General features: G+C 46.4%; 1 protein-coding gene across 4 annotated transcripts in view; it reads left to right on the forward strand.

Moving 5' to 3' along the window:
• The first annotated feature begins 948 nt into the window (after positions 1-948).
• The window catches only part of SEPTIN6 (septin 6), a 153115-nt gene continuing 126443 nt past the window's right edge, over positions 949-27620 (forward strand). For all 4 annotated transcript variants that reach the window (XM_063937339.1, XM_063937337.1, XM_063937340.1 and 1 more), the window contains exon 1: positions 949-1054. In XM_063937339.1, the coding sequence (XP_063793409.1) occupies positions 1025-1054 (30 nt within the window). In that variant the 5' untranslated portion in view covers positions 949-1024. The remainder of the gene's footprint in view (positions 1055-27620) is intronic.

Here is a 27620-nt window from a genome sequence, read left to right on the forward strand (position 1 = left end):
TGTGTGCTGTTTCGATTGTATGGACGTCATAAGTCACCTTGTGGGCAGGGCTGGCAACAGACATCTTGGGGCCCGATACAGTGATATCTCTGGGGCCCCCTCAGAGCAACGGAATTTGCTGCGCTATATAATAAACTGTTATCAAATAAAAATATATATATTTATTTATCTACAGAATACAGATATATAAATATGTATATTTCTCCTTCCTCCCCCACACACAACACAGTCTATCTCTCCCCAATAACTCCATGATGATTCCCTGCTCACATCCCTGTCGGACACTAAGTGGCATATACTTGGGGCCCCTCTGATCCTTGGGGCCTGGTACAGGTGTCCCCTTTGACCCCTCCTCCCCCCTGTTGCCAGCCCTGCTTGTAGGCACAAATAACCTGTTTGTTAGCACTCAGCCTGCAACCTTGTCCTTTATATGGACTCTGTGACTTTAAACTTCTCATAATCTACAGTACAGAATAATCTGCTTCCTATATATTCTTCCCATATTTTATGTGCATGATAGTAATATAAAGTATGTTTTGGGAAATACTGTCAAACTATGCAGTGGTTATCAACCTTGATATACCAACTCTCTAGCAGATGAGTGAATGTCTGAATCTGCTAAAAACTCAATGTACTTGTCAGAGCAAGCTGTTGTAGTACTATTTGTGTCTGTCCTGTCCATCATTTCTCTTCACCAGAGAGTGCTCCAGCCTCACACAAGTCAAATCTTAATGAAATTTCAATGAAAAGAGGAAGGATCCATTGACTGCAGAGAGGGGTCAGGAATACGCACATCTCTTTTTCAACCTCCTAAACGCAATCACAATCCAATCAAAATATATGTAATTTATCAAATTAATCACTTTATATTTTGTACATGTTATATCGCTTGTATCGGTTGATTGTAAAACAAAGGAGTATAGGTTTTGTGCACCGCGGACACCCCCCTCCCAGCACTTGGTATCGCTCAGATTGTAACAGTTTCTCTGTAGGTTTCCTGTTCAGTTTCTTTGAGGGAGTGAGCATGGCCGCCGCTGAGATAGCTCGGCAGATGGTGAGTAGAGCTGGTGCAGTGTTGGGTGGGAGCTGGAGGAGACCATACACAGGGGATCCTGACCATGGAGTCACATTCATGCATGGACCATGGAGTCGAATGTCAGCAGTACTAGCATGCAGCATCCTCTGCTCATCCTCCTGCGGTGTGCTGGATTGTGGGGAGCAGCTTCCCCCCATTGTATGCACAATGTGTTACACCAGATCTGCAGCCAAATGCAGGGCGTTGGCAATGTAGGGGGTGCATGGCACTGTGATGTGTGAAGATGAGCGAGAGAGAAAAAAAACACAGTTTAACCATTTGCATAACAGGTGCAAGCAAATGCTTAGTGCTGATCTACAAATGCTTAGTGCTGATCTACTGCTCCCTGCTCTAGTCGGGGCCACTGTCTTCCTTTCATTTTCTAAATGACCAGTTATTCTAGCAGCTAGAATCTAGCTACTATGCTACATGAATGGATTATGTGTTCCTTTTGGTTGACCCACTGATGTATATAAAATCAATAGTCAGTCTGTATGGCTTGTGTCTGTCTGGTTTGCTTTCTCATTTATTTTCTATCTCTTTCCTCTTGTCTGTGCTGTGTTTCTTTTGTGTGTTCCTTATAAAGGACTCATGTTGCATATTAATGGGAAACAGCCAATAATTTGACTAATGTGCAGCCCAGACAATAGATAGAGATGATGGGGTAAACCCCCCAAGTCTGTTTGCTGCACAGACGAGTTAGATCTGGTCTTGTCATCTTTGTGTTATGTGGGTAGGTGTAGCTATAAGTGTTAGCTGCTAACAGTAGAGTTTAGCATGTAATGCTGTTGATTTCAGTTCTGATATTTGAAACGATGTTTTATATGTAGTGTAAATAACTAACACAACCTATTCCTTGTCACAGATTTCCAGATGTATTCTATATAAATATATTATTTCCAAATATTGGGTATATATCTCCTATTTTGTTTTGTTCAAGAAATCTGGCAATGGTTTTAGCGTATTTACAACCAAGCAGACATCTGACCTGTGTTAGGGGAACTCTGTACTAATCATGAAGTTCACTTTAACTCTTGGAATTGTGACATTAGATGAAATTTGCATCGATGTTGTGTTGCACACCCTAGTCATGCTGCAACATTATAATGTCTGAGATCACAGGGTGCTCTCTGGAAGAGATACTTTGCTTTTTATTCTGCATGTTAATTGCCATCTGACTACTATGGCTAAAAGAGCAACCATAACGTTTAAGGTGATTTGTGCTCTAGTTTATGCTTTTGCTTTGGGCCACAAATTGGTGAATAGCTGTCACTAAGTTGGTTCCGGATGCAGAGGTGTTGTTGGCTTCCAAGCTTGTGTTTTTTTTTTTTTTTAAAGAAGTTTCAATGCAAAATCTAAAACGGTACCATAATAATAACACCCCATACTATGCTAATTTCTGTAATCCTTTGTAGATTTTAACCAAATCAAAAACTATATTAACATTTAACTTGTTTCTTTAGCGTTGATGTGGGTATTGTGTCTGGGTAGACTTCAAAAGTTCTAAGTCAAGTTTTACAAGACTATGTAGTAAGTAATAATAAACCATTCAATAGGTCCCATGCCACTAACATGAAATATGTTTTCCATACATAGACCTTAATTGTGGCTATGCTGTGTTGACTGCTAGTCTGAAGCTGCAACCTTCGTGTCCTTTCCAATTAGTTCAGGCAGGAGGACCTGGCAATAAATAAATTGTAGCATTGCCTTTGGGGTTGGAATATGGATTGTGCAGAGTATTAGAGCTGACATAATGTTGAGCTGCCCAGTGTATTCTATCTGCATGAAATCCTATAAAGACATCCACAATGCAGGATTGTTATAGATTATAGCAGCCAACAATGTTAAACATACTGTATAGTAGACAATAAATGCAAAAATGTGGCACTTTTTAAATTATAACAGGTGCCAACTCCACCCAGCAGCTGGATGTTAATTTCCTCGTCCCACATTGCTGCATCCTTCTAGGCCAAGGAAGAAGTGTACTTCTCCAGCCATGAAGAGTCAGGCTGGACAGTGCGCCATGTCAGTGTTGGTCACGTAATATATTATTCCTGCCAGGGCTGGGTACTCGCAAGTCTCTTAATGCCAGCCGTGGAGCATAGTCTACTCATCCAGTTCTCTGGGCTTTGTGTAGTGCTGGTGAGTGACAGTGATGCCAACATATTTAACAGGTACCAAAACATCAATATAAAGGTGTGTACTGGGCACACACATGCAGCCAGTATGGCGTGTATGGCATTCAGTCTATTAATATTTGGAATTGTTCAAGAGGGATTCATCACCAGATTAATAAACCCCACAATGCACTATGGAACCATCAGAACCCTTCACTGCTCCCTCTTAAACAGCCCTCTGATCCCAGTCTATCACTGCCGTGTTACTAGATCATGTATCCCGCTAAACAATTATTTTTCTTGCAATCTTGCTGGGCCATATGTAGTATGTTGCACTTATCCTCATGTAACAAACTCCTGTTTCCCTATAGATTGTAAGCATACAGTGTTCCCAATTGTAGGGCTCATCGGAATATGCTGACTCTATATAATACATAATGTTTAGGAACAAGCACTTAGGTATGTTTAGTTCTTTAGGTCAAACTAAAAAGCCACTCATCTGATTGTCAAGAACATTGTGAATGATGAGTCCTCGGACCATATCGCCTTCCTACATCACTCAGTAGTCCATTGCTTGTGCTCACAGATGTTCTTTGATGAGTGATTTAAGCACTGGATTCCAACGATGAAGCTTGCTAAATGTATCTAATATCATTATCAGGCACAGTGCACATTGGGGGTCATTCTGAGTTGATCGCTAGCTGCCGTTGTTCGCAGCGCTGCGATCAGGCTAAAAATGGGCATTTCTGCGCATGCACTGCAAAGTGAACGCGCGACGTATGGGTACAAAGAGCTTTGTGGTTTTGCACAGGTTCTAGCGAAGCTTTAAGTCACACGGCACAACGCAAGAAGATTGACAGGAAGGGGGCGTTTCTGGGTGTCAACTGACCGTTTTCAGGGAGTGTTTGGGAAATGCAGGCGTGCCGGGGAAAATGCAGGCGTGGCAGGGTGGGTGTGTGACGTCAGAAGCCAACCCTCCAACGTTAGAATCAACGCACATGAAGAAGAAGTCAAGGGCTGGTCTTGTTTTGCACAAAATGTTTTTGCCGGCGCTCTGCTGCACAGGCGTTTGCACTTCTGCAAAGCGAAAATACACTGCTAGCGAGCGATCAACTCGGAATGACCCCCATTATCCTAAAACAGTTAGCGTCCAATTTAGTACAGCTTTTTTGCGAGAGATATGTCTGAAATGGTTAACCTTTTATTTTAATTTAAATATTTGGTGATTACTATGAATTTCACTAAATCCTGGCTGCCAGCCCACCATACCCAATGCCTGCCATTAGTCCTATTTAGTTGCTCTGGTGCTGGCACTGAACAGAAGCATTTATGATAGTCCCTCATGTTTTGGGTAGTGTACTTTAAATTATAAATCATTGGGGGGCTCCGTTGCCATAAAAAAGCATGCAGCCATATAAAAGCTTGGGTTGAGGTCAAGTGCTTTTAGGCAGGTCACAGATCTCAAAGTGACTTCTAATGTGAATAGTCACTTACAGTACATAATGTTACATTTATTGTAACACACACTCTCCACTTTATCTATCTCCAGGCTTTGATAAATCTACTCCATGGTTTTCTTATGTACACTGTTATGATGACACCAGTACCCATCGTTTATATACTCCTATAAATCTCTGTATATATACACCCACCAGCCATAAAATTAAAACCACTGACTGGTGAAGTGAATAACATTTGTTTATCTCATTACAATGGCACCTGCCAAGGGGTGGGATATATTAGCTAGTGAACATTCAGTTATTGAAGTTGATGTGTTGGAAGCAGGAATAATGGTCTAAGCGACTTTGACAAGGACTACATTTTGATGGTTCCGGTATGACTGGTCGACAATGTTAAGGTCGACATTCACTAGGTCGACCACTATTGGTCGGCATAGACATATTTGAAACATGAAAATAGTCGACACAAGACAGGTTGGCACATGAAAAGGTCGACATGGATTTTTAAACTGTTTTTGGTGTAATTTTTTCCGCAACATAACCAGGAACCCCAATTAGTGTACAGCCCCCCCTTGCAGCTGCGGGCAAAGTTACTATTCCCAATCGTACTCCATGTGGATGCTAAAGTATGAAAAAACTAAAAATCTATTTTTTTAAAAACAAAAAACATGTCAACCTTTTCATGTGACGAGCTGTCCTGTATCGACCATTTTCATGTGTCGACAATTTGTCCATGTCGACCATGTCAATGTCGACCTAGTTACTGTCGACCTTAACATGGTCGACCATCTGAATGGATATCCATTTTGAGAGCTAGTTGAATAGGTCTATGTGTTTCCAAAACAGCAGGTCTTGTGGGGTGTTCCTGGTATGCAGTGCTTTTTACCTACCAAACGTAGTCCAAGGAAGAACAACCAAAGAACCAGCATGGGAACTCAAGGATCATTGATGCGCGTGAAGAATGCAGGCTAGCCCTGATCCGGGATGCGGTCAAGATGCCGCTGGCCGGAATCCCGGCGGTCGAAATCCCGACGCCGGAATCCCGACCGCCACAATCCCGACACAATCCCGACATATTCTCCCTCCGTGGGTGTCCACGACACCCATAGAGGGAGAATATAATAGTGTGCCGAGCTTAGCGAGGCACCGTGCCCGCAGCGTGGCGAGCGAAGCGAGCCCGCAAGGGGCTGCGTTCCGCTCGCCACCCCTGTCGGGATTGTGTGGTCGGGACTCCGGCGTCGGTATTTCGACCGCCGGGATTCCGGCCGGCGGCATTTAGTACTGATCCCCCTGATCCAATACAACAATAGAGCTACTGATGCACAAATTGCTTAAAAAGTTAGTTCTGGCTATGGTAGGTGGCAGAACACACAGTGCATTGCAGCTTACTGTGTAGTCGCAGACCGGTCGGAGTGTCCATGTTCAGCTGGGACACCTTGGGTTACAGATCAAGTACACCACTTCATGGTGACTGAATTGCCTGATGGCAGTCGCCTATTTCAGCAGGATAATTCGGCCTGCAACACTGCAAAAAATGTTCATGAATGGTTTGAGGAACATGACAAAGAGTACATGTTGTTGACTTGGCCTCCCAATTCTGCATATTTCAATCCGATCGAGCATCAGTGGAATGTGCTGGAAAAACAATTCTGAACCATGGAGGCCCCACCTTGCAACTTAAATCTTTAGGTGTGTGGCCAGCTTATCTGGCCAATCTGTCTGGTGGGGACAAGACATGTATGGGAGCAAATGACAATCAACCATTTGCTCCCAAATACTGGAAAACTGGCAGAATTTATTTTTTGAGTTTTTTTTTACATAAAACTGATTTAACCGATTTGACTTAACAGCCATTGTATGATTTCCAGTGTTTGGTAGCAAATGGTTGATTGTCATTTGCGACAGCATCTCACATATGCGAACGCCTCTGCCTGATTGGCAGGCAGAGGCGTGGGTGGGAGGTGGCGTTTACACAGTGTTTTTGGGGGGACGTGTCCCGGAGAACTTAGGTGTGTCCTGACATTTTGTGGGGTGGGCTGCTGTGGCTGCATAACGTAACACGCAGCCGCTGCAAGCCTAAACATGGCGGGTAGCCTGCTGCGTTTGCATGTTAGCGGGGGCACTGGCATGTGAGGCGGACTTGCCCTGTGCTGGGTGTCCCCCCGCATGCTAGTGTAAAGGGTTGTAGTTGTGCGACCCATGCTGAATTAGGCACATAGTTTTGTAGGCATTGCCATATATGGAACTAATGGTCCATACATCCCAACATGTGAACTGTGTTCTTTACAACATTGCATAAGTGATGCCATGGTGTTGCCGCTCAGTTCCACAAAGAAGAAACCCCTGCATCTTCTAGGGATTGGTCTAGTGCAGGGGTTCTCAAACTCGGTCCTCAGGACCCCACACAGTGCATGTTTTGCAGGTAACCCAGCAGGTGCACAGGTGTATTAATTACTCACTGACACATTTTAAAAGGTCCACAGGTGGAGCTAATTATTTCACTTGTGATTCTGTGAGGAGACCTGCAAAACATGCACCGTGTGGGGTCCTGAGGACCGAGTTTGAGAACCTGTGCACTAGACCACAGGTTCTCAAACTCGGTCCTCAGGACCCCACACGGTGCATGTTTTGCAGGTCTCCTCACAGAATCGCAAGTGAAATAATTAGCTCCATCTGTGGACTTTTTAAAATGTGTCAGTGAGTAATTAATACACCTGTGCACCTGCTGGGTTACCTGCAAAACATGCACTGTGTGTGCCCCCGAGGACCGAGTTTGAGAACCTCTGGTCTAGTGCTTCTGATGCATGAGCTGCCCTCATCCCTTCCTTCCCATGCACTACAGCGCAAGACGTACTCATTGCTGTGCTTAGTTGGACACCCATTTCACAGTCCCAGCTGTTGGGTCTGCAGGACTGTATCCAAATACCAGGACTTCCTGAATAAACCAGGGCAAGTATGCATGTTAAAGTACCTACATAAAAAAGATTTATTACTAGGTCTGTATTCTCTTTTCCCATATCTCTAGTGTATCTGTTTTCACTAAATGTGCATACACACTGTGCAATATTTTAGTAAATATCACTCATCTTCCCCCTTCTGAGTGATATTGACTAAAATATCACATAGGGGTATATACAATTAGTGTCGAAAAGCAGACGGCAGTTTTTGACTTTATAAGGTCGAATCGTGATTCGACCTATTCAATCCCAAGCATTTTTATTCGACAAGTCGGGGAATTCGACTTGTCGAATAGTACATAATCGGCGGTATAGCTGCCGATTCACGTGCTTTTGAGGGAAATGGGGACAAATTCGACGCGATTTGGCCCCGTTTCCGACCATCTCAGTCCGACATAAAAAAATGTCGGCCTGAGATGAGGGACTGTGGAGGAGAGGGGGGAGAGCAGCGCTACAGCAGCTGGCAGTGTAGCCGGAGGATGTCACAGCTGCCGCTCACTGCAGCGTCCACCCGGCTCCAGCAACCGGGTGGACGCTGCAGTGAGCGGCGGCTGTGACATCCTCCGGCTATGCTGCCAGCTGCTGTAGCGCTGCACTCCCGGCTCTCCCTCGTCTCCTCCGGCGCTGCTCTCCCCCTGTGCCCCCACTGCCTGCTCCGGCGCCGCTCTCCCCCTTTTTTTTAAAGTCGAATTGAGATTGCTTTGAATAGCCCTGGTCGGATCCATTCCGACAAATGAATGTCGGAATGGATCCGACTTCTATTGAATATACCCCATAGTGTGTATGCTGCATATGACGACCGATGTGCGTTCACGGGAGTCGCTAACAACCCCGTCTGTCATCTGTGCATGCAGCTCAATTTTGACTATGTCGGCCAAAATGGAATGTACGGGCCGGCCGCTGCGTGACGTCACTGAGCGATATCGTTTGCGGTATCGATCAGTGTGTACGCACTATGTTGGGTGGCTTGGGAGGAAAGGGAACACACTGTGCGATATCGCTCATGGAGTGTATCACACAGTGTGTATGCACCTTATAGTAACTATTTTTGGACTTGTTTGTAATATTGTTAAACATATAAACAAAAAGTGATAAAACCAAAATATTTCCTATTGTTGTGCCTCTCTCAGAAGTGTCCTTGGAAAATTATTCTGTACAAATAAGGTTTATATTCCATTATCTCCCATATCCAAAATTCCAAAATTGAGTGTGACTGAGATAGTGAAACCATTGCTTTCTGACGGTTGAATGTATACAAACTTTGTTTCATGCACAAATAAATATTGTATAAAATTACCTTTCAGGCTCAGTGTATAAGGTGTATACGAAGCATAAATGCATTTCATGTGTAGACTTGGGCCCAATCCCTAAGATATCTTAATAGAGTATGCACATTTTGTCTGAATATGAAAAAAAATAAAAAAATACTTCTAGTCCCAACAATTTCTGATAAGGGAAATGTACTCTTTATTGATATGTGTCAGGGGTGGGTTGGCAATTGCCCCCTCAGGGATGATTCCTGGTGGGCTGATGTGCATGTGGGGCCTGTTTTGTTTGTTGACATGTGAGGGGTGGTACTGCCACCAAAGTTTCACAGTATACGTCTGGTGCTGCCGCCAAAGTTACACATTTTTCCAGGGCCACTTTCAGTTCCCAAGCCACCCCTGCACGACTTTGAAAGAAGTGCCATGGAGTATGCTAGTGCTACATAAATGTAAACAAATACATTAACATATACTGTAGGTTACAGCCAAGAATGATAAAACCTCTTGGTGTCACTGGGCTTTTCAAACAACAGTGGAAATTTGAAACAAATTGTAATACCAAAAGCTATATTATACGTTTATTTTTATTTTTCTATGTGTGGGCCAATTGGTTTAATTTGTTTTCTGTGGTGGCCAAAGTGTTCTGTTTTTGCATCTCAGTTGCACCACATATGCATGCACCACGCTTGTGTACATAGGGAGCTGCAGTACAGAGTCAGACATAGGCATCAAGAAGTGTATTAGAAATGTGTAAGGCATTCCTATGTGGTTACAGGGGGTTGGCTAATCAGACGCACCTATAACGTAGAATAGTTGTGTTGCTGAAAGTGGTTACGTATAGAGACAATTAATTGCTCACATTGGAGGACATACTCAGGCGGGTGAGCTGCACCTAGTATAGTTCTGGTGAAAGTTACAATGGTGCGACAGATGGTGGCGTCTGAAGATGCACAAAGCATGATTGCAGCATCTGCAGACACTGAAAGTGAAACTGAAAAATGACAATACTAAATTCTACAGCAGTGTGTATATATAGAAATAGTAGAATTTGATGTTATTGTAATGATGGTAGGAAAACATCATGTTTTGGGCATCTCCAGAATCTTTCATGGACAGATGCCTCTAGTTGATTACGCCTTTCGTGTAGGCTTCAAAGCCAACATCACCTTAGTGTCTGTTCCTGGAAACACTGTTCCAGTGAAATATTGTCAAGCTGGCAAGCGCGACAGTGACAAAACTGCTCAATCATCAATCCACTATCTCATGCTCCGGTCTTATTAAAAATTGTATTCTGGAAAGGGGTCTGCCCCCACTATATTTATACATGACTACCAACATTGCAGGTTTACAAAACACAAACAAAAATCACATAGTCAGATTTGCACAACCACCCCTGGTCATGCCAAATGTACAGTATGGCTAGACCCATTACTTGCCAGTCCTTCTCAATTTTGCAAGTTGGGAATCTTTACTATTGATTTTCTTTGTCACATTTTTAAAAGATTCCGCTGGGTCCTGTTTTTTGACTTGCTGGCTCCTGAAATCTACACTATTTTGTCCATCCCATATATATATATATATATATATATATATATATATATATATATATATATATATATATATATATATATATATATATATATATACACATAGTTCCACTTTTAAGGGGGAATTTAAATACCGTGGGTGAAAAAATTAGGTAGCCTTGGCCTTTAATACCCATGGCTATTCAGCTGCACTCCCTTTTTCACCTGAGACCCTGTTTAATGCTTGTTGAATTAACACAGAATCCGTGAAAAGTTAACTGATTTGTGTGTTAACACTGGCATGCGTTAACCCGCTGGTTATCGGGGATTTTTTTTTGCCTCTGATTAGAGGCGTAAAAAAAAAATCTCCGGTTAGTGCTGCTAGCGGGGGCTAATTGAATAGCCCCGGGGGAATCAATTACCACAGCTAATTGAATCTCCCCCTTAGAGTAGAAAATATTTGTATTACTATCTAGGGCAGGCATGTCCAAACCTCCAGCTGTTGTGAAACTACATATCCCAGCATGACAAGAAAAAACGGCTGCGCTGCATATCAGGAGATGATAAATATGAAAAAGAGAGCCGACATAAAGCGTGTGTAATATTTAATAGATTAAAAAGATGAGCAATAAGCAAGCATATATAAGCCAATAAAAATAATCACACTTTGATACTCTCAGGATATAGAATATCTCCTATACAATATAACAATTAAATGGAAAGGACAAGATGATGGTAAAAGTCCGTTTTCCACAAACTGTCAGCCGTGGCTTAGGCTGAGAGTAAATGCACTGCAGCACAAATAGTTCCAAATAGCAGAGTGCTTATAATCATTAGGTGTAGATGGTGTTACCTCTCCAGTGGGCTGGTCGAGAGCCGGGCGTCCCCGGCTGTCAGTCCTGCAATGCCCACATCCACAATGCAGCGGGGAGGAAATAGAGGATCACTTGATATAGTAACTGGCTGTAGAGGCGCATCGTCCAGCGGTCGCTCTCAGTAGATTTGGCAGCCAGATAGGGATCCAATCTAGACAGTGCAAGTGACACCTGATGTAGTACCTGAGCAAGGTGTGTATGAAGGCGGGGTCCTGACGCGTTTCGTTACATACCATGTGACTTTTTCACTTTGTTCATGCAGCAATTACAGCCTCAAGTCTTTTTGAATATGATGCCAAAGCTTGGCACACTTCTTTGGGCAGTTTCGCCCATTCCTCTTTGCAGTACTTCTCAAGCTCCACCAGGTTGGATGGGAAGTGTCTGTGCGCAACCATTTTCAGATCTCTCTCCAGAGATGTTTAATCGGATTCAAGTCTGGGCTCTGGCAGGGCCACTCAAGGACATTCACAGAGTTGTCCTGAAGCCACTCCTTTGATATCGTGACTGTGTGCTTAGGGTCGTTGTCCTACTGAAAGATGAACCGTCGACCCAGTCTGAGGTCAAGAGCACTGTGGAGCAGGTTTTCATCCATCTGTACATGCTGGATTAATCTGTCCCTCTATCCTGACTAGTCTCCCATTTCCTGCCACTGAAAAACATCCCCACAGCATGATGCTGCCACCTCCATGCTTTACTGTAGGGATGGTATTGGCCTGGTGATGAGCGGTGCCTGGTTTCCTCCAAACATGATGCCTGGCATTCACGCCAAAGAGTTCAATCTTTGTCTCATCAGACCAGAGAATTTTGTTTCTCATGGTCTGAGAGTACTTCAAGTGCATTTTGGCAAACTCCAGGCGGGCTGCCTTACTAAGGAGTGGCTTCCGTCTGGCCACTCAGACAGGCCTGATTGGTGGATTGCTGCAGAGATGGTGGTTCTACTGGAAGGTACTCGGCTCTCCACAGAGGAATGCTGTAGTTCTGACAGATTGACCATCAGGTTCTTGGTCACATCCCTGACTAGGGCACTTCTCCCTCGATCAGTCAGTTTAGACGGCCGGCCAGCTTTAGGAAGAGTCCTGGCGGTTCCAAGCTTCTTCCATTTATGGATGATGGAGGCCACTGTGCTCATTGGGACCTTCACAGCAGCAGATATTTTTCTGTACCCTTCTCCAAATTTGTGCCTCGAGACAATCCTGTCTCAGAGGTCTACAGACAATTACTTTGACTTCATGCTAGGTTTGTGCTCAGGCATGCACTGCCAAGTGTGGGACCTTTATGTAGACAGGCGTGTGCCTTTCCAAATGATGTCCAATCAACTGATTTTGCCACAGGTGTACTCCAATTAAGCTGTAGGAGTATCTCAAGGATCTCGGTGGAAACAGGATGCACCTGAGCTCAATTTTGAGCTTCATGGCAAAGGCTATGAATACTTATATACATGTGAATTTTTTTATTTTTAATACATTTTGCAAAAATCTCAACTCTTTTCACGTTGTCATTATGGGGTATTGTGTGTAGAATTTTGAGGGAAAAAAGTGAATTTATTCCATACTGAAATAAGGCTGTAACATAACAAAATGTGGAAAAAGTGAAGCGCCGTGAATACTTTCCAGATGCACTGTATGACTGACTGAGAAGACTGCACAGAGGCCATGCCAAATCATATGGGCAGTCTTCTCACTCAGAGGCCAGGCCAGAACATACAGTACTGTGAAAAAGTTAAATTTGCGAACCGTTTACTTATTTATTTATTTAGTTATAGAACTGTTTCACTGTCTCTGGTCAGACATATGAGCTAAAAGATCAAAGCATTATTTGTGCATTAAACTAGTGGTTCCAAAACTGAGGGGTCTATTTATCGAGCCTTGGACAGAGAAACTACCAACCAGCTACTGTTATTTTTCAAACACCGCTTGTAACATGGTTGTTATGAGTTGACTGACTGGTACTTTTATTGTTCTCAACTTTCTCTTGCCCAGGCTTATACCCCTTTCCTACTGTAGCAGCTACAGCCCCCTTTCACACAGCGCTCACCAACCCGGCATATTGCCGTGTTGGTGACGCTGCTAGTGACGTGGCAGGAACGGTGCTGGGAGGTCACATGATCTCCCAGCGCCGCCCTCCCTATACACTGTGAACGGGAGCCGTGTCGCCTCAACACGGCACCCATTCACACTAGACAGCTAGCCGGGTTGAACACGTGTTCAACCCGGCAAGCTACCCGGGTAGGATTCCTGGATCACTTGATCCGGGAATTGCAGGGGGACCCTTTTCCATTAGGAAAAAACACGGGTAAATTCGCGCCCTCGCGCATTTACCAGTGTTTTAAAAGCTAGTAGAAAAGGGGTATAAGTAAAAGACCCCTGAGTGCCTCGGGGCACTTGCAGGGGTGTCCTGGGTTGGTGGTCCAGGACCAATTCAAATTATTTATGGTCAATGTAATAGGCAAAACCAGTGCTTGTGGCTTTCATTCATAAAATATGTGAACAAACAGAAGTAAATCCTGTCCCTCACCACATAACTGTACCGAAGTGTGAAATATAAGCACAACTTATATAATTTTAATATTTTTTATCTGAATTTCTCTGTAACCTCGAGGTGCTGTGAAAAAAAATCTGAAACTCTAGGGTGCCATGATTCCAAATGTTTGGAAACCAGTGTGTATTAAACAATAGTCATGCATTGTTGTGTTAATATGGTTGCTCATTGGGCCTAATTCAGACCTGATCGCTGCTGTGCGTTTTCGCACAGCAGCCGATCATGTCTGAACTGCGCATGCGCCGGTGCATGCTAGACAGCCGACGGCTGTCTCAGCCCTGCGATCGCCTCTGCCTGATTCAGCCTAGCGATGTCAGCGCTCTGCATACACGCCGGGCAGTGTGTATGCACCTTTAGGCACCCAAAAGCTTGACTTTAGGCATATTTTTGCTCACCACTACGGGAGCGCGCAAGCAGAAATAATGGACACCAGCAGCGCTCGCACCAATTGCAAAACAATGAAATATAGCCTGTTGGCCACTCAAAAACAATTAAACCCCCCCCCCCCCCCCCCCCCAATGTGGCTTTAAACCCATCAAAACCATTCCTGACTCGTTGCATATTTATTAAAGGGTCATCAAACCTAAAATAACTGTTGCTTTAAATCTGTATTTCTCATACGTCCTAGAACCATGGGGTATAGACTGGATCCACAGGAGACATGGGCACTTTAAGACTTTCAAAGGGGTGTGAACTGGCTCCTCCCTCTATGCCCCTCCTTCAGACTCCAGTTTAGAATCTGTGCCCAGGCAGACTGGATGCACACTGAGGAGCTCTACTGAGTTTCTCGGAAAAGACTTTGTTAGGTTTTTTATTTTCAGGGAGCACTGCTGGCAACAGTCTCCCTGCTTCGTGGGACTTAGGGGAGAGAAGTCAGACCTACTTCTGTGAGTTAAAGGCTCTGCTTCTTTGGCTACAGGACACCATTAGCTACCGAGGGTTTGGAACACTAGGCACGCCTAGGGGTTCATTCCCAGAGCCCGCCGTCACCCCCCCTTGCAGAGCCAGAAGTCAGAAGACAGGTGAGTAGAAGAATATCAGAAGACTCCAGTGACGGCTTTGAGGTACCACGCTGCGCGCCATGCTCACACACACAGCAGCACTACAGGGCGCGCGCTGGGGGGGGGCCCTCTGGGCAGCATATACACCTCATATCTGTATCTGGCAACAGCGGACATAGTGCCTTAGCATGTTCGGACCCCCGCCAGTGTAAAAAGTTTAAAAAAATGAGCGGGTCTGAAGCACGCCAGTATGGAGGCGGAGCTTAGCCCTCACAGCCCGGCGCCATTTCTCTTCACATGGCTGCAGAGACGCTGGTCCTTCCTCACATTGCTGTAACAAGTAACGGTGAAAAACGGGGGGGGGGGGGCACAGCGATTTTGGTGCATTTATATTAGTTTATAAAAGCACTGCAGGTCTGGGACATTGTCTGTAGTGTTCAGACCGGGTTTTGGGCGCTGGGGTGTGGGCTGGCTATATATCCCTCTGTGTCTCTCGGACAGACTTTACTGTAGGTCTGTCCCCTGTTGGCCTTGTGTATCTGCGTGTGGTGGGTGCACATGTGTCGGCATGTCTTAGGCGGAGTGCTCTTCCCAGGAGGAGACTGTGTTAGGAACACAAAAGGCTGTGGGAGTGACCCTGTCGGCACCGCCGACACCGGATTGGGTGAATGTTTTGAGTGCTTTGAATGCAAATGTGGCTCTGATTAATAAAAGATTGGATAAATCTGAGTCTCAGAACCAGGCTTGGAAGAAATCCATAGAGGATGTGTTGTTTCAAGCCCAGACCCCTTCGGGGCCACAAAAACGTTAATTTGCCCAGCTGGCAGACACGGATACCGACACGGACACTGACTCAAGTGTCGACTATAGTGATGCCAGATTAGATCCAAAACTGGCAAAGAGCATTCAGTACATGATTGTGGCTATAAAAGATGTATTACATATCGCTGAGGACCCTACTGTTCCTGATACTAGGGTCTGTATGTATAAAGGGAAGAAACCTGAGGTAACATTTCCTCCCTCTCATGAACTGAACGCGCTTTGTGAAAAGGTTTGGGAAATCCTGACAAAAAGTTTCAGATTCCCAAAAGGATTGTAGGGGCGTATCCGTTTCCCTCTGGGGATAGGGAAAAATGGGAGTCACTCCCCATTGTGGACAAAGCTTTATCACGGCTGTCCAAAAAGGTAGGTGGCTCTTCCGTCCCCTGACACGGCAGCCCTGAAGGATCCTGCGGATCGTAGGCAGGAAAATACATTGAAATCCATTTATATTTCCACGGGTACGCTGCTCAGACCAGCCATTGCATCGGCGTGGGTGAGTAGTGCTATCGAAAAATGGGCAGATACTTGTCATCTGAATTGGATACCCTGGATAGGGATAGCATTCTTCTGAAACTAGGTTATATCAGGGACGCTACAGTCTATCTAAAGGAAGCTGCGAGAGATATTGGCCTCTTGGGATCAAGGGCCAATGCCATGGCAGTCTCAGCTAGGTGAGCATTGTGGATTCATCAATGGAATGCTTATGCTGACTCTAAGAAAGCTATGGAGTCTCTACCGTATAAAGGTGGCGTATTGTTTGGTGACGGCCTCGCTGAGTTGGTATCTACGGCTACCGCGGATAAGTCATCATTTTTACCTTATGTGCCTGCACCACAAAAGAAAGCACACCACTTTCAGATGCAGTCCTTTCGGCCCTATAAATACAGAAAAGGCTGAGGGTCTTCCTTCTTTGCTACTAGAGGAAAGGGAAAGAGTAAGCGATCACCGGCTGTGTCCGGTTCCGAGGAGTAGAAGTCCTCCCCGGCTTCTGCCAAGTCCACCGCATGACGCTGGGGCTCCTCTGCGGGAGTCGGCACCGGTGGGGGCACGTCTCAGGCTCTTCAGTCAGTTCTGGGCTCGATCGGGCCTGGACCCGTGGGTTTTAGAAATAGTGTCCCAAGGGTACAAACTGGAGTTTCAAGACGTCCCCCGTCACCGATTTTTCAAATCAGGGTTTCCAGCTTCTCTTCCAGACAGGGAAGTGGTATGCACCGCAATACAAAAATTGTGTCGAAATCAAGTCATTGTCAGGGTTCCACCGTCACAACAGGGAGAAGGCTTTTATTCGAGCCTGTTCGTGGTCCCGAAGCCGGACGGCTCGGTCAGACCAATCCTGAACCTCAAATCCCTCAATTTCTACCTGAAAAATTCAAATTGAAGAAGGAATCTCTCCGAGCTGTGATTTCCAGTTGGGAGGAGGGGGATTTTATGGTGTCGGTAGACATAAAGGATGCCTACTTACATGTTCCCATTTATCCTCCACATCAGGCTTACCTGAGGTTTGCAGTTCAGGATTGTCATTACCAATTTCAGACGTTGCCGTTTGGTCTATCCACGGCTCCGAGGGTTTTCACCAAAGTAATGGCCGAAATGATGGTTCTCCTGCGCAAACGAGGAGTCACAATTATCCCGTACTTGGACGATCCCCTGATAAAAGCGAGATCCAGGGACCAATTGCTGCAGAACATTACGCTCTCCCTGACAATTCTGCAGCAACATGGTTGGCTCCTAAACTTTCCAAAATCGCAGTTGGTTCCGACGACACGGCTGTCGTTTTGGGGAATGATTCTGGACACAATTACAGAGTTTTCTCTATCGTCCTAGTGGATGCTGGGGTTCCTGAAAGGACCATGGGGAATAGCGGCTCTGCAGGAGACAGGGCACAAAAAGTAAAGCTTTAGGATCAGGTGGTGTGCACTGGCTCCTCCCCCTATGACCCTCCTCCAAGCCTCAGTTAGGTTTTTGTGCCCGGCCGAGAAGGGTGCAATCTAGGTGGCTCTCCTAAAGAGCTGCTTAGAAAAGTTTAGCTTAGGTTTTTTATTTTACAGTGAGTCCTGCTGGCAACAGGATCACTGCATCGAGGGACTTAGGGGAGAAGAAGTGAACTCACCTGCGTGCAGGATGGATTGGCTTCTTTGGCTACTGGACATTAGCTCCAGAGGGACGATCACAGGTACAGCCTGGATGGTCACCGGAGCCTCGCCGCCGGCCCCCTTGCAGATGCTGAAAAGAGAAGAAGGTCCAGAATCGGCGGCAGAAGACTCCTCAGTCTTCTTAAGGTAGCGCACAGCACTGCAGCTGTGCGCCATTGCTCTCAGCACACTTCACACGGCAGTCACTGAGGGTGCAGGGCGCTGGGGGGGGGGCGCCCTGGGCAGCAATGAAAATCCTTTTTTTGGCAAAAAATACCTCACATATAGCCTCCGGGGCTATATGGAGATATTTAACCCCTGCCAGAATCCATTTTTAAGCGGGAGACGAGCCCGCCGAAAAGGGGGCGGGGCCTATCTCCTCAGCACACAGCGCCATTTCCTCACACAGTTCCGCTGGTCAGGAAGGCTCCCAGGCTCTCCCCTGCACTGCACTACAGAAACAGGGTTAAATCAAGAGAGGGGGGGCAAAATTTGGCAAAATTGTGATTTTATAAAAGCAGCTATAAGGGAGCACTTATTATAAGGCTATCCCTGTAAAATATAGCGTTTTGGTGTGTGCTGGCAAACTCTCCCTCTGTCTCCCCAAGGGGCTAGTGGGGTCCTGTCCTCTATCAGAGCATTCCCTGTGTGTGTGTGCTATATGTCGGTACGTGTGTGTCGACATGTATGAGGACGATGTTGGTGAGGAGGCGGAGCAAATTGCCTGTAATGGTGATGTCACTCTCTAGGGAGTCGACACCGGAATGGATGGCTTATTTATGGAATTACGTGATAATGTCAACACGCTGCAAGGTCGGTTGGCGACATGAGACGGCTGGCAAACAAATTAGTACCTGTCCAGGCGTCTCAAACACCGTCAGGGGCGTTAAAACGTCCTTTTACCTCAGTCGGTCGACAGACACGGACACTGATTTCAGTGTCGACGGTGAAGAAACAAACGTATTTCCCTTTAGGGCCACACGTTACTTGTTAAGGGCAATGAAGGAGGTGTTACATATTTCTGATACTACAAGTACCACAAAAGAGGGTATTATGTGGGATGTGAAAAAACTACCTGTAGTTTTTCCTGAATCAGATAAATTAAATGAAGTGTGTGATGATGCGTGGGTTCCCCCCGATAGAAAATTATTGGCGGTATACCCTTTCCCGCCAGAAGTTAGGGCGAGGTGGGAAACACCCCTTAGGGTGGATAAGGCGCTCACACGCTTATCAAAACAAGTGGCGGTACCGTCTATAGATAGGGCCGTCCTCAAGGAGCCAGCTGACAGGAGGCTGGAAAATATCATAAAAAGTATATACACACATACTGGTGTTATACTGCGACCAGCGATCGCCTCAGCCTGGATGTGCAGAGCTGGGGTGGCTTGGTCGGATTCCCTGACTAAAAATATTGATACCCTTGACAGGGACAGTATTTTATTGACTATAGAGCATTTAAAGGATGCATTTCTATATATACGAGATGCACAGAGGGATATTTGCACTCTGGCATCAAGAGTAAGTGCGATGTCCATATCTGCCAGAAGATGTTTATGGACACGACAGTGGTCAGGTGATGCAGATTCCAAACGGCACAAAGGTGTATTGCCGTATAAAGGAAGAGGAGTTATTTGGGGTCGGTCCATCGGACCTGGTGGCCACGGCAACTGCTGGAAAATCCACCGTTTTTACCCTAAGTCACATCTCTGCAGAAAAAGACACCGTCTTTTCAGCCTCAGTCCTTTCGTCCCTATAAGAGTCATATCTGCCCAGGGATAGAGGAAAGGGAAGAAGACTGCAGCAGGCAGCCCATTCCCAGGAACAGAAGCCTTCCACCGCTTCTGCCAAGCTCTCAGCATGACGCTGGGACCGTACAGGACCCCTGGATCCTACAAGTAGTATCCCAGGGGTACAGATTGGAATGTCGAGACGTTTCCCCCTCGCAGGCTCCTGAAGTCTGCTTTACCAAGGTCTCCCTCCGACAAGGAGGCAGTATGGGAAACAATTCACAAGCTGTATTCCCAGCAGGTGATAATCAAATTACCCCTCCTACAACAAGGAAAGGGGTATTATTCCACACTATATTGTGGTACTGAAGACAGAAGGCTAGGTGAGACCTATTCTAAATCTAAAAAATTTGAACACGTACAAAGGTTCAAATCAAGATGGAGTCACTCAGAGCAGTGATAACGAACCAGGAAGAAGGGGACTATATAGTGTCCCGGGACATCAGGGATGCTTACCTCCATGTCCCAAATTTGCCCTTCTCACTAAGGGTACTTCAGGTTCGTGGTACAGAACTGTCACTATCCGTTTCAGACGCTGCCGTTTGGATTGTCCACGGCACCCCGGGTCTTTACCAAGGTAATGGCCGAAATGATGATTCTTCTTCGAAGAAAAGGCGTCTTAATTATCCCTTACTTGGACGATCTCCTGATAAGGGCAAAGTCCAGGGAACAGTTGGAGGTCGGAGTAGCACTATCTCGGATACTGCTACAACAGCACGGGTGGATTCTAAATATTCCAAAATCGCAGCTGATCCCGACGACACGTCTGCTGTGCCTAGGGATGATTCTGGACACAGTCCAGAAAAAGGTGTTTCTCCCGGAAGAGAAAGCCAGGGAGTTATCCGAGCTAGTCAGGAACCTCCTAAAACCAGGAAAAGTGTCAGTGCATCATTGCACAAGGGTCCTGGTAAAAATGGTGGCTTCCTACGAAGCAATTCCATTCGGCAGATTTCACGCAAGAACTTTTCAGTGGGATCTGCTGTACAAATGGTCCGGATCGCATCTTCAGATGCATCGGCGGATAACCCTATATCCAAGGACAAGGGTGTCTCTCCTGTGGTGGTTACAGAGTGCTCATCTTCTAGAGGGCCGCAGATTCGGCATTCAGGATTGGATGCTGGTGACCACGGAGGCCAGCCCGAGAGGCTGGGGAGCAGTCACACAAGGAAAAAAATTTCCAGGGAGTGTGATCAAGTCTGGAGACTTTTCTCCACATAAATATACTGGAGCTAAGGGTAATTTTATAATGCTCTAAGCTTAGCAAGACCTCTGCTTCAAGGTCAGCCGGTATTGATCCAGTGGGAAAAACATCACGGCAGTCGCCCACGTAAACAGACAGGGCGGCTCAAGAAGCAGGAGGGCAATGGCAAAAACTGCAAGGACTTTTCGCTGGGCGGAAAATCATGTGATAGCACTGTCAGCAGTGTTTCATTCCGGGAATGGAAACTGGGAAGCAGACTTCCTCAGCAGGCACGACCTCCACCCGGGAGAGTGGAAACTTCATCGGGAAGTTTTTCCACATGATTGTGAACCGTTGGGAAATACCAAAGGTGGACATGATGGCGTCCCGTCTGAACAAAAAACGGGACAGGTATTGCGCCAGGTCAAGAGACCCTCAGGCAATAGCTGTGGACGTTCTGGTAACACCGTGGGTGTACCAGTCGGTGTATGTGTTCCCTCCTCTGCTTCTCATACCTAAGGTACTGAGAATTATAAGACGTAGAGGAGTAAGAACTATACTCATGGCTCCGGATTGGCCAAGAAGGACTTGGTACCCGGAACTTCAAGAGATGCTCACAGAGGACTTATGGCCTCTGCCGCTAAGAAGGGACTTGCTTCAGCAAGTACCATGTCTGTTCCAAGACTTACCGCAGCTGCGTTTGACGGCATGGCGGTGGAACGCCGGATCCTAAGGGAAAAAGGCATTCCGGAAGAGGTCATTCCTACCCTGGTTAAAGCCAGGAAGGAGGTGACCGCACAACATTATCACCACATGTGGCGAAAATATGTTGCGTGGTGTGAGGCCAGGAAGGCCCCACGAAGAAATTTCAACTCGGTCGATTCCTGCATTTCCTGCAAACAGGAGTGTCTATGGGCCTCAAATTGGGGTCCATTAAGGTTCAAATTTCGGCCCTGTCGATTTTCTTCCAGAAAGAATTGGCTTCAGTTCCTGAAGTCCAGAAGTTTGTCAAGGGAGTATTGCATATACAACCCCCTTTTGTGCCTCCAGTGGCACTGTGGGATCTCAACGTAGTTCTCGGATTCCTCAAATCACATTGGTTTAAAACCAGTCAAATCTGTGGATTTGAAGCATCTCACATGAAAAGTGACCATGCTCTTGGCCCTGGCCTGGGCCAGGCGAGTGTCAAATTGGTGTTTTTTTTCTCAAAAAAGCCCATATCTGTTTGTCCATTCGGACAGGGCAGAGCTGCGGACTCGTCCCCAGTTCTCTCCCTAAGGTGGTGTCAGTGTTTCACCTGAACCAGCTTATTGTGGTGCCTTGCGCCTACTAGGGACTTGGAGGACTCCAAGTTGCTAGATGTTGTCAGGGCCCTGAACATATAGGTTCCAGGACGGCTGGAGTCAGGAAAACTGACTTGCTGTTATCCTGTATGCACCCAACAAACTGGGTGCTCTTGCTTCTAAGCAGACTATTGCTAGTTGGATGTGTAATACAATTCAGCTTGCACATTCTGTGGCAGGCCTGCCACAGCCAAAATATGTAAATGCCCATTCCACAAGGAAGGTGGGCTCATCTTGGGCGGCTGCCCGAGGGGTCTCGGCTTTACAACTTTGCCGAGCGGCTACTTAGTCAGGGGCAAACACGTTTGTAAAATCCTACAAATTTGATACCCTGGCTAAGGAGGACCTGGAGTTCTCTCATTCGGTGCTGCAGAGTCATCCGCACTCTCCCGCCCGTTTGGGAGCTTTGGTATAATCCCCATGGTCCTTTCAGGAACCCCAGCATCCACTAGGACGATAGAGAAAATAAGAATTTACTTACCGATAATTCTATTTCTCGGAGTCCGTAGTGGATGCTGGGCGCCCATCCCAAGTGCGGATTATCTGCAATACTTGTACATAGTTACAAAAATCGGGTTATTATTGTTGTGAGCCATCTTTTCAGAGGCTCCGCTGTTATCATACTGTTAACTGGGTTCAGATCACAGGTTGTACAGTGTGATTGGTGTGGCTGGTATGAGTCTTACCCGGGATTCAAAATCCTTCCTTATTGTGTACGCTCGTCCGGGCACAGTATCCTAACTGAGGCTTGGAGGAGGGTCATAGGGGGAGGAGCCAGTGCACACCACCTGATCCTAAAGCTTTATTTTTTGTGCCTTGTCTCCTGCGGAGCCGCTATTCCCCATGGTCCTTTCAGGAACCCCAGCATCCACTACGGACTCCGAGAAATAGAATTATCGGTAAGTAAATTCTTATTTTTTTTCCGGTGGAAAAGGCTCTGGAAATTCAGAACCTGGTCAAACAAATTCTGAAACCTGCAAGAGTATCGATCCATCAGTACACTCGGTTGCTGGGGAAGATGGTGGCGGCCTACGAGGCCATTCAGTTTGGCAGATTCCATGCCAGAGTGTTTCAGTGGGACCTATTGGACAAGTGGTCCGGGTCCCATCTGCACATTCACCGAAGGATACCCTGTCCTCCAAGACCAGGATCTCACTCCTGTGGTGGCTACACAGCTCTCACCTCCTAGAGGGACGCAGGTTCGGGGGCCAGGACTGGATCGTAGTGACCACGGATGCGAGTCTCCGAGGCTGGGGAGCAGTCACGCAAGGGGAAAGCTTCCAGGGAAAATGGTCCAGCCAGGAAATATGTCTACACATAAACGTCCTGGAGTTAAGGGCTATTCACAACGGCCTTCTGCAAGCGGTACATCTTCTTCGCAATCGGCCCGTCTTGATTCAGTCGGACAACATAACAGCAGTGGTGTACATAAACCGCCAGGGCGGAACAAAGAGCAGAGCGGCAATGGCAGAGGCCACAAAGGTGCTCCGTTGGGCGGAAAGACATACAAGCGCTCTGTCAGCGATCTTCATACCGGGAGTGGACAACTGGGAAGCAGGCTTCCTCAGCAGACACGATCTCCATCCAGGAGAGTGGGGTCTTCATCAAGAGGTCTTTGCAGAAGTGACAAGTCTTTGGGGAATTCCTCAAATAGACATGATGGCGTCTCGCCTCAACAAGAAACTTCAGAGATATTGTTCCAGGTCGAGAGACCCTCAAGCAATAGCAGTGGACGCCCTAGTGACACCGTGGGTGTTTCGGTCGGTGTACGTGTTTCCTCCGCTTCCACTCATTCCAAAAGTGATGAAGATCATAAGAAGTACAAAGGTTCAAGCAATCCTCATTGTTCCAGATTGGCCAAGGAGGGCTTGGTATCCAGATCTTCAGGAATTACTCATAGGAGATCCCTGGCCTCATCCTCTAAAGGGAGGATCTATTACGGCAGGGGCCGTGCGTGTTCCAAGCCTTACCACAACTTCGTTTGACGGCTTGGAGGTTGAACGCCGGATCCTAGCCCGAAAGGGTATTCCCAAGGAAGTCATCCCCACTCTTATTCAGGCCAGGAAAGGAGTAACGTCTAGACATTACCACCGTATTTGGAGAAAATATGTGTCTTGGTGTAAATCCCAGAAAGCTCCTACTGAAGGATTTCAGTTAGGACGTTTTCTCCATTTTCTACAAGCCGGTGTGGATGCGGGCCTAAAGTTGGGCTCAATTAAAGTTCAAGTTTCGGCTTTATCGGTTTTCTTCCAAAAACAATTGGCCTCCTTTCCAGAAGTTCAGACCTTCATGAAAGGCGTATTGCACATCCAACCTCCTTTTGTGTCCCCTGTGGCACCATGGGATCTTAACGTGGTGTTGCAGTTCCTTCAATCTCATTGGTTTGAACCTTTACAGGAGGTAGAGTTGAAATTCCTTACTTGGAAAGTGGTCATGCTGTTGGCCTTGGCATCTGCAAGGCGGGTGTCTGAATTGGCGGCCTTGTCTCACAAGAGCTCTTATTTAATCTTCCATGAAGACAGAGCAGAATTGAGGACTCGTCAGCAGTTTCTGCCGAAAGTGGTTTCATCGTTCCACTTGAACCAGCTCATTGTGGTGCCCGTGACTACTGACGCCTTGCTGGAATCGAAGCTTCTCGATGTAGTAAGAGCTTTGAAAATTTATGTCGCCAGAACGGCTCAGTTTAGGAAAACAGAGGCTCTGTTTGTCCTATATGCTCACAATAAAATTGGGGCTCCTGCTTCCAAGCAGACTATTGCGCGCTGGATCTGTCATACGATTCAGCAGGCTCATTCTACGGCTGGATTGCCGTTACCAATATCGGTGAAGGCCCATTCTACCAGAAAGGTGGGCTCATCCTGGGCGGCTGCCCGGGGGGTCTCGGCTTTACAACTTTGCCGAGCGGCTACTTGGTCGGGTTCAAACACCTTTGTGAAGTTCTACAAGTTTGATACCCTGCTGATGGGGACCTCATGTTTGGTCAATCGGTGCTGAAGAGTCATCCGCACTCTCCCGCTCGTTCAAGAACCATGGGGTTTATACCAAAGCTCTAGAAGTGTCCCCAGCATCCTCTAGGACGTATGAGAAAATAGGATTTTAATACCTACCGGTAGATCCTTTTCTCTTAGTCCGTAAAGGATGCTGGGCGCCCGTCCCAGTGCGTACTGTATCTGCAGTCATTAGTTATGGTTACACACGTGTTGTTACGTTTATAGTCAGCCTGTTGCTGATGTGGTTCATGCCGTTGACTTGCGTTGTTGAATGCCATGTTGTACGGCGTGCTTGAGGTGTGAGCTGGTATGTATCTCACCTTAGTTTAACAATAAATCCTCTTCCTTGAAATGTCCGTCTCCCTGGGCACAGTTCCTATAACTGGAGTCTGGAGGAGGGGCATAGAGGGAGGAGCCAGTTCACACCCCTTTGAAAGTCTTAAAGTGCCCATATCTCCTGTGGATCTTGTCTATACCCCATGGTTATTGAAGTGTCCCCAGCATCCTCTACGGACTAACAGAAAAGGATTTACTGGTAGGTATTAAAATCCTATTTTCTTAGACTCAGACCTCATAGAACCCGAACAGTGCATATTTTTTAGATGCTGGAGCACAGGTGTGTTACTTGATGAACACAGTGTACAGTGGATCTACAGGTGGCACTAATTATTCGTGAGGATACCTTGAAAACACACAGCTTCCGTGAGGGCCAAGTTTGAGAACACTGCCTTATATAAAAAAGCTTCTAACACAGTAGTTCCCAAACTTTTTTGGATCATGGCGCCCTAGAGTATCAGAATCTTACAGCTCCCCTAGGCCAAAAGTTTATTGAGAAATTCGAAATAAAGTAAATTGTGTTTGTGTCATTCTTAGGTTCAGTTATTTGGTGAGGGACAGGATTCACTTCTGTTTGTCTACATATTTTATGATTGGCAGCCACAAGCACTGGTTTTCCCTATTACATTGACCATAAATAATTTGAGTTGCTCCTGGACCACAAACCTAGGGCACCCCTGCAAGTTCTAGGCCACCCAGTTTGGGGACCACTGTAGTAATACACACATTTAAAATTGTGTTTCTGCAGCAGGTGCATTACTGTATGCCACCAATGGGTAAGCAACATGTTAAGAAAATGTGAAATGTGGCGATCGATCATACGTCTGGGACAAACTATCAAGGCCTGTTAACAATAATCAACTTTAAATTGTTGTAAGCATATACTAAATAGGAACAGATGCTCGGATCTACTGTAGGTAACAGGTGCATTCACCTTGGCATACAGCACATGAGAAATGATGTGGTGTAGTTGTCCATGCATGCAGAATAAGAATGGCACTAAGAACTGCATTGCACCAAAATCGGTGCTATAGTGTGTGTGCTGCAGAACACTGTTGCACTGTTTTGAGTAAATAAAAAGGCAGTCCTGAGGTTTAGTGTATTACCATGTAGGTTCCGTTCTAAGGACCTAATTCATGTTAGTGCGCATGTGCCGTCACAGCGGCGATTTTTTAGCCTATTGACTTGATAATTATCATAAGGGAAGCTGCTGGCCAGAAATTAATATAGATGCCCAACGGAGCCATCATAAAGTCCTCAGGAACATTGACTCCTCGCGTGAGTTTATGGCCACGCAGACTGGCCGTGGCAGTAGTGATACTGGCGCCATGTTTCTTTATGTACACGCCCCGAAAACGGCCATGACACGTCTGCGTTTTTGTTGAAACTCACCGTTAACTCCCCGAGACGGCCCCTTCCTGTCAATAACCCTGCAATGAAATCCTTGCATCGCATAGGAACCTTTGGTGAGTGCGCTGAATGATCGTGGCACATGCGCAGTCTGCCGATCGCTCAGTTGTGTGAACATCGGCATTGCGTACAACATGAATTAGGCCCTAAGTGTTCTCTTTACCTCTTTCCTTGCCTTGTGTCTTCTGATGAAGACCACTTTTTAGCCAGCCCCCTCCAGGTTCTTCTGTCTGGGATAGCCACTGCAAGAAAATAGGAGCTCGACAGGTTGCAAAGTAGCAGGCGCCAGCGTACAAGAGGGTGGAAAGTGGTGTACCTGCAGCGCAAAAATAGCAAGGTGCAGGGAAGGAGTAGATGGCTGAGGAAAGTTAGTCTGGACTCTGGAGGGGACAGTCACTGATGGACCAATTTTCAGTACTCGATAAAGTGATGATGGGACCTTGCAAGACATGGGGACTAAGGGCCTGATTCAGCACTAGAAGCTGATTCAAATGCCCACGCATATGCCCACTCATTGGGAATGCATGCAGGTCCCGGACCCGTTCGGTGCATGTGCAGAACTGTCCTGAGTGAGCGTACACAGGCCCGCTTCCGACTCTGCCTGACGCGAGGACGGACGGCATTTCCATATATAGGGGAGTGTTGCCCCGTTTTCCAGGAGTGGCAAGGCCAGAGTCTGCGTCTCTGTATGCATACTTTCTGGCTTGCAAGGCGCCCCAGTGGCAAACGCAGGATTTGCATGGGGGGGTTTCCAGAACTGGGCGGAGCCAATCACGGGGGTGGGGACTGAGGTGACCCAGTATATG

Source organism: Pseudophryne corroboree, chromosome 8 (assembly GCF_028390025.1).
Source record: "Pseudophryne corroboree isolate aPseCor3 chromosome 8, aPseCor3.hap2, whole genome shotgun sequence".
Taxonomy (NCBI): Eukaryota; Metazoa; Chordata; class Amphibia; order Anura; family Myobatrachidae; genus Pseudophryne; species Pseudophryne corroboree.